The sequence below is a fragment of the Amblyraja radiata genome, chromosome 24, assembly GCF_010909765.2.
Source record: "Amblyraja radiata isolate CabotCenter1 chromosome 24, sAmbRad1.1.pri, whole genome shotgun sequence".
Classification (NCBI taxonomy): domain Eukaryota; kingdom Metazoa; phylum Chordata; class Chondrichthyes; order Rajiformes; family Rajidae; genus Amblyraja; species Amblyraja radiata.
The window spans coordinates 22,785,523-22,791,522 of record NC_045979.1 but is presented as its reverse complement, the minus strand read 5'-3'; the positions used below and the strand labels follow the sequence as shown (position 1 = coordinate 22,791,522).

At 49.7% G+C, this 6,000-nt stretch overlaps 1 protein-coding gene across 1 annotated transcript in view; it reads right to left on the bottom strand.

The window, feature by feature from the left end:
• Positions 1-407: 407 nt before the first annotated feature.
• Positions 408-6,000, bottom strand: part of LOC116986582 (SLAM family member 5-like) — a 32,461-nt gene continuing 26,868 nt past the window's right edge. Inside the window, exons 3-4 of the mRNA XM_033042180.1 lie at positions 4,111-4,428; positions 408-718 (exon numbers count right to left, since the gene is read on the bottom strand). Of these exons, the coding sequence (XP_032898071.1) occupies positions 408-718; positions 4,111-4,428 (629 nt within the window). The remainder of the gene's footprint in view (positions 719-4,110; positions 4,429-6,000) is intronic.

Below are 6,000 nucleotides of genomic sequence, written 5' to 3'. Positions count from 1 at the left end.
CTCAGCAAGAGCTCTGGGCCCGCAATGTAGACTGACATCAAATAACTGTGACAGCGCTGTCCATTCACACACTCCCAGAGCATGGATAGAACACTGCTGCAGAGTGCCTTGTCAAGATCAATGGCTTTTTGTTGGCTCCCATTGTGTCCCTGGAGAGGGAACATGTGGTGTCCACGGGGACTCTGGTGGCCTTCCGTGAACAATGGCCTTCCGCATCTTTACAATGAATGCATTGTAAAGATGCCATTATTGTTTTATGATGATTGCCTGATGCAATGTGACTTGAACGTTTTTGTACTTTCTGGTACACTGTAATATGCAATTACTGAATAAAGTCCTTGGAAGGGGGAAAAAAATGTGATGCTCCCTCTGCACTGTCTCAATGGACAATTAAACCACCACATTCTTCAAACCTGATTCGCCCTCTGACACTCACCAGATGTGGTCTGTTTGCAGATGTTCTTCAGCCGGATCTGTGCTGTGCCTTCACTGACCGGGTTCCTGGCCTCACACCTGTAAACAACATCCCCGACCTCTGCTGTGTGATGAACCTGTATTGTCTTTCCATGTCCCACGAGGTGATGGGTGCTGTCGTTTCCCACAGCTTCCCTCCACCACGTGAAGCTGATGGAGTCGCCGGATGTCACGTAGCAGGTCAGGGTGAAGTTGCAGGTCTCAGTGATGTTCTCGGCCTTGATCTGTGTTCCTGCCACGGGCTCTGAGGTTGGGCAGAGGGAAGAAAGATGAGTAACGGAGATACTTGTAAACCCCTCGATACCCCATAACCCGTCTCCAAGAGCCACGACCCACGAATGAGCCGATTCCAGCTCATTTCCACCCACCAGTTTAACTCTTCCCTCCCCATTTAGTTCAGCCAGTTGTTGCTGGAGGAAGTCCACACGTGTGATGTGCCCCCTTCCCGAACACTGCCCGCACTCATCCACAAACTCTCCACTGTGTCCTGTTTATGGCTCTGTATCCTGGGAATCTCTCCAGTTCCATATCTTTTGTCACTTGTGAGTGGCCCCAGTGTTCCTTAAAAACCCGAGTGTGACCCAACTCAGACCGGCCCAGAACCTGGCCAACTGTGGCAGCCCTGGGACTGTGATGAGCATAGACCCAGACAGGGTAGCGTGCTGTGTTCCAGAGTGAATCCAGCACGTGCAGCTCCTGGGTCACATATTGTTGTAGGAACTTAATTGGTTGGACAGGTGAGCTGATGGATGGTTAATGGAGTTCAGGTTTGGTCACCCTGCTACAGGAAGGATGCTGTTCGCTGGAAAGAGTACAGGGAAGATTTACAAGAATGTGGCCAGGATGTGAGGGCCAATGCTATAGGGAGAGTTTGAGCAGGCTAGGACTTTATTCTTTGGAGCACGAGGATGATCTGTATAATATACATCTTATAGTTTAGAGATACAGTGTAGAAACAGGCCCTTCAGCCCACCGAGTCCACACAGACCATCATGCACCTCCGATTTCTGAATTCTCTCCCTATTTAGAAAATAGTCTGCACCTTTATTCCTACTACCAAAATACTTGATTCCACACTTTGTGACACTATATTAATTCTGCCACTTGTCTGCCCACAATCCCAGGTCCTTCTGCAGACTCCTTGTTTTCTCTACACTACCTGCCCTTCCACCTATTTTCGTATCATCCGCAAACTTGGCCACAAAGCCTTCAATCCTCTCATCCAAATCATTAATATATATACAACTAGAAGAGTAGCAGCCCCAGCACCGACCCCTGTGGAACTCCACTAGTCTTCTGCCATCAAGCCAACCTGCTATCCATGCTAGTTTCTGCCCTTTGATACTGTGGGCTCTCATCTTATCGGCCTCACGTGTGGCACCTTATCAAAGGCTTTCTGAAAATCTAGGTAAACAACATCTACTGACTCTCCTTTGCCTGTCCTGCTATTTATTTCTTCAAAGAATTCCAGCAAATCTGTCAAGCAAGACCTCCCCTTCACAAAGCCATGCTGACTTCAGCTAATTTTATCGTGAACTAAGTACTCCTAACCTCATCATTTATAATAGACACTAAAATCTTACCAACCACCGGTCAGACTAACCAGCCTATAGATTCCACTATTCTGCTTTGCTCCCTTCTTGTGCAGCGGGGCATTTTTCCATCATCTGGGTCCTCTCCTGTCTCGAGTGATTCTTGAAATCTCACTGCCAATGCCTCCACAATCTCTAAAGCCACCTCTTTCGGAAGCCTAGGATACAGTCCATCTGGTCCAGACGATTTAACCACCTTCAACCCTTTCAGCTTCCCAAGCACCTTCTCCCTAGTAATAACCACTCCACTAACTTCTACCCCTTGACTCTCTTGATTTCAGGCACGTTGCTAGTGTCTTCCACTGTGTAGACTGACGCAAAAAAGTTATTTAACTCCCCTACCATTTCTTTATTCCCCATTATCACTTCTCCTGCATCATTCCCCAGTGGCCCAACTTCCACTCTTCCCTCTTTCTTACTCTTTATATAACTGAAGAAACTTTTGCTCTCCTCTTTTATATAATTGGCTAGTTTACCTTTGTATTTCATCTTTTCTCCCCATATTGCCTTTTTAGTTCTTCTGTTGTTCTTTAAAAGCTTCCCAATCCCCCCACTAATATTTGCTATGTTACATCCATTCTATCTTAGTTTTATACTGTCCTTAATTTCCCTTGTCAGCCACGGTCACCTCTTTCTCCCCCAAGAACCTTTCTTCCTCTTTGGAATGAAAAGATCCCACATCTTCCGGATTATGCCCAGAAATTCCTGCCATTGGTGTTCCACTGTCACCCCTGCTAGGGTTTCTTTCCAGTGAACTTTGGTCAGCTCCTTCCTCATGCCTCTGTAGTCCCCTTTGCTCAGCTGCAATACTGACACATCCGATTCTCCCTCTCAAATTGCAGATTGAAACTTATCATGATGTGATTGTTACCTCCTAATGGTTCCTTTACCTTGCGTTCCCTTATCAAATCCGGTTCATTACATAACACTAAATCCAGAATTGCCTTTTCCCTATTAGGCTCCAGTACAAGCTGCTCCAAGAATCCATCTCGGAGGAACTCTACAAATTCCCTTTCTTGGGTCCAGTACCAACCTGATTTTCACAGTCTATCTGCATATTGAAATCTCCCATGACCACCGTTGCATTGTCTATATTTGCATGCCAATTTTATCTCTTGATGTAACTTGTACCCTATATCCTGGCTGATGTTTGGGGTCCTGTAAATAACTAACTAACAGAGCTACCCCACACCCTCTTCCCACCTTTCTGTCTTTCTGATAGGACGTACACCCCTGAATACTTGAATGGCCAAATGGTCTACCTACTCCTAGAAGTTATGAACATGATCAGCTGATGCCAAGTCGTAAAGATATGACAAAGTGTTCTCCAAAAGACAGATGGGGGGGGGGGGGGGGGGTTGATATCTGACAACACCTCCACTAGAGGGCGCAGGTGGGGAGGAGGAGCTCACCAGATATGAAGAGCAGGACGTTGTAAAATTATTAACCATCATATATATATGTTCAGAAGTTCATAAGCGATAGGAACAGAATTAGGTCATTCGGCCCATCGTCTATTCCGCCATTCAAACATGGCTGATCTATATTTCCCTTTTAACCCCATTCTTCTGCCTTCTCCCCATAAACCCCGTTGGAACATTGTATGCCCAGTGGCAGGAAAACCTCACCAATCGCGACTCCCTCATTCGGGGCCAGGCACGGTCTTCAGGGGGAACACAGGCTTTCCTGATATCTTGGAGGCCGCGACAATGGCTGAAGGGCCAACAACCCCAGACATCACTTTCACACAGTTATCTCTATTTATTCATGTCGGGATGTACATACTCTTCAAACCAATCCCACAAGTTAACATCATGAAAGGTGTCGGGGACAGGAGTGGGTAAAATTGCAGTCACATTCGCGTAGCTGAGCCACCGTAAGCAGCACAGACAAGACAACACTTGCTGGAGAGCAGAGCACATGGGAGATTGATGGCAGTCAGTGGGGTTCAGTAAATTGGGGAATGCACAGGATCTGCCCCGCCCGTTAATTAGATGGGTTCAGGAGCTGGTGAAACGCGGGACTTTGTGGCAGTCTCACTCACCGTACACCTCCAGTCGGACTCTTGCCTGAGTTTCATCTCCTGAACTTGTTCCAAAAGTCGCCTCATATTCACCAGCGTCCTCTCTCCGTAGATCACGGATTTCCAAACTGAAGTTCCTGGGGTGAAGAGTTACCCGTCCCTTGTAATTGATGTTAAAGTAATTAATCTTCCCATTCGAGTATTCCGCTATCTTGAATCTGGGCGATTTCCGCCTCCACACAAGCCCCGTAATGTCCGGTGTGACTGTGATCCCAGCAGGTAAGGAGACCGAGTGTCCCCGAGCTCCGGTCACGGTACCAGCGGCGGCCCCAGTCCCAGCTGTGGAGACAAGAGAGGCAGTCAGTAGGAGAGCTCAGTGACTGGAGGAGGAATCGGAGCTGGGAGAATCACAGAGCACATGAGCAGACCATGCAGCCCATCGTCTGACTCCCGGCTCCGTGAGATACCCGGCCCACAGTCCCTGCATCAGACAGTGAGCCCACGGAGGGAACAGGGTGAAGATTCTGTTGGTGTTTGTAAACGGGCTCCTGAAAGCACCCTTCACTTTTTTACAGCAAGGAAACAGACCCTTCGGCCCAACGAGTTCATGCCGTCCATTGATCATTCGTTCACACGAGTTCTATATTATCTCACTTGCTCATCCACTCCCCGAACATTAGGAGCAATTTTACAGAGGCCAATGAACGTATAAATCTGCACACCTTCAGGATGTGGATGGACAGCGCCCTTCACTTTCAGACAGGAATGCTTCAAGGATGCCTACGTCCTACCAGCTGCATTCCCTTTGCCTGGAGCCATTCTTGTATCAGCAGAGGGAAAGGTTGTCATATATACTTCTGCATGGGCTGGGCATAGGTGTCATTCTTCCATGTAATGCTATTAATGCGTTCAGGGCCGGATTACGTATAAGGTAGACAAGCTTAAACTTAGGGCCACGAGAACTGGGGGGGGGGGGGCTATTCACCTCACTGCCTCACCGGACCCGTCGAACCTCGCCGCCCCACTGACCATCCGCTCCCCGGGACCTCCTACTCTTTGCCCGCTGACCCTGGCCACTCCACCGCCCTCTAGCAGCCCGCAGCCGTCGCCTTACCTGCAGCCTGGACTCAGTACCGGGCCTGAAGTACCACGCTGCAGACTCCCACTACCCTGGGTTTGACTGCGCTGGATCCTAGTGCTAGTCCCCCCAACCCTGGTAACCTCAGTGGCTGTTCCACTGGGTCTTCCCCATTCCCCTCAAACCATGTGATCCCAGCTCTTCCCCACCCACACTGCATTCCTCATACCCCCCTACCCCCTGACCACCCACCACCCCCCCACCAGACATCGCCTCGGCCTCAGTCCACTCACCTGCCTTCCGGCCCCAACCCCCATCCCTGCCGTGTGTTCACCATCCCCCGACCTCCCCCTCTCTGATACCGAACGGTCTGTCCTCAGCAGAGGTCTCACCTTTGTCCCCCTCCATCCCCACCTCAATTAGTTCCGCGCCCACCGTGATTTGGAGCTGTTCTGCCTCACAACGTTCTTCCAAGGGAAGGAGTCCTCGCCCCCCCATTGACGATCCCTTTTCCCGTCTCCAACGGATCTCCTCCTCTTGGACCCCCCTCATCGCGATTGCTAAAATGAAATTTGGGGGTCAACATCCGACGTTGGAACGGGAGACCATTCACAGTGGCTTGGACTTCCGAATCGGCCACTTCCTACTGGACACCGACGTCTACAGGTTGAGCTGGGTGGAGATTCACGCTGGTGGCCCTCGGCAAAGGGTTCCCAGGGCTCCGTGATATTAAAATCAGTGCAGCCCGAGGCTGGGAGCTCCGCAAACCACAGCTCCATGATGTTGAAGCAGCAGGCCCAACACTCCAGAGCTTCAAACGGCAATCCAGGTAA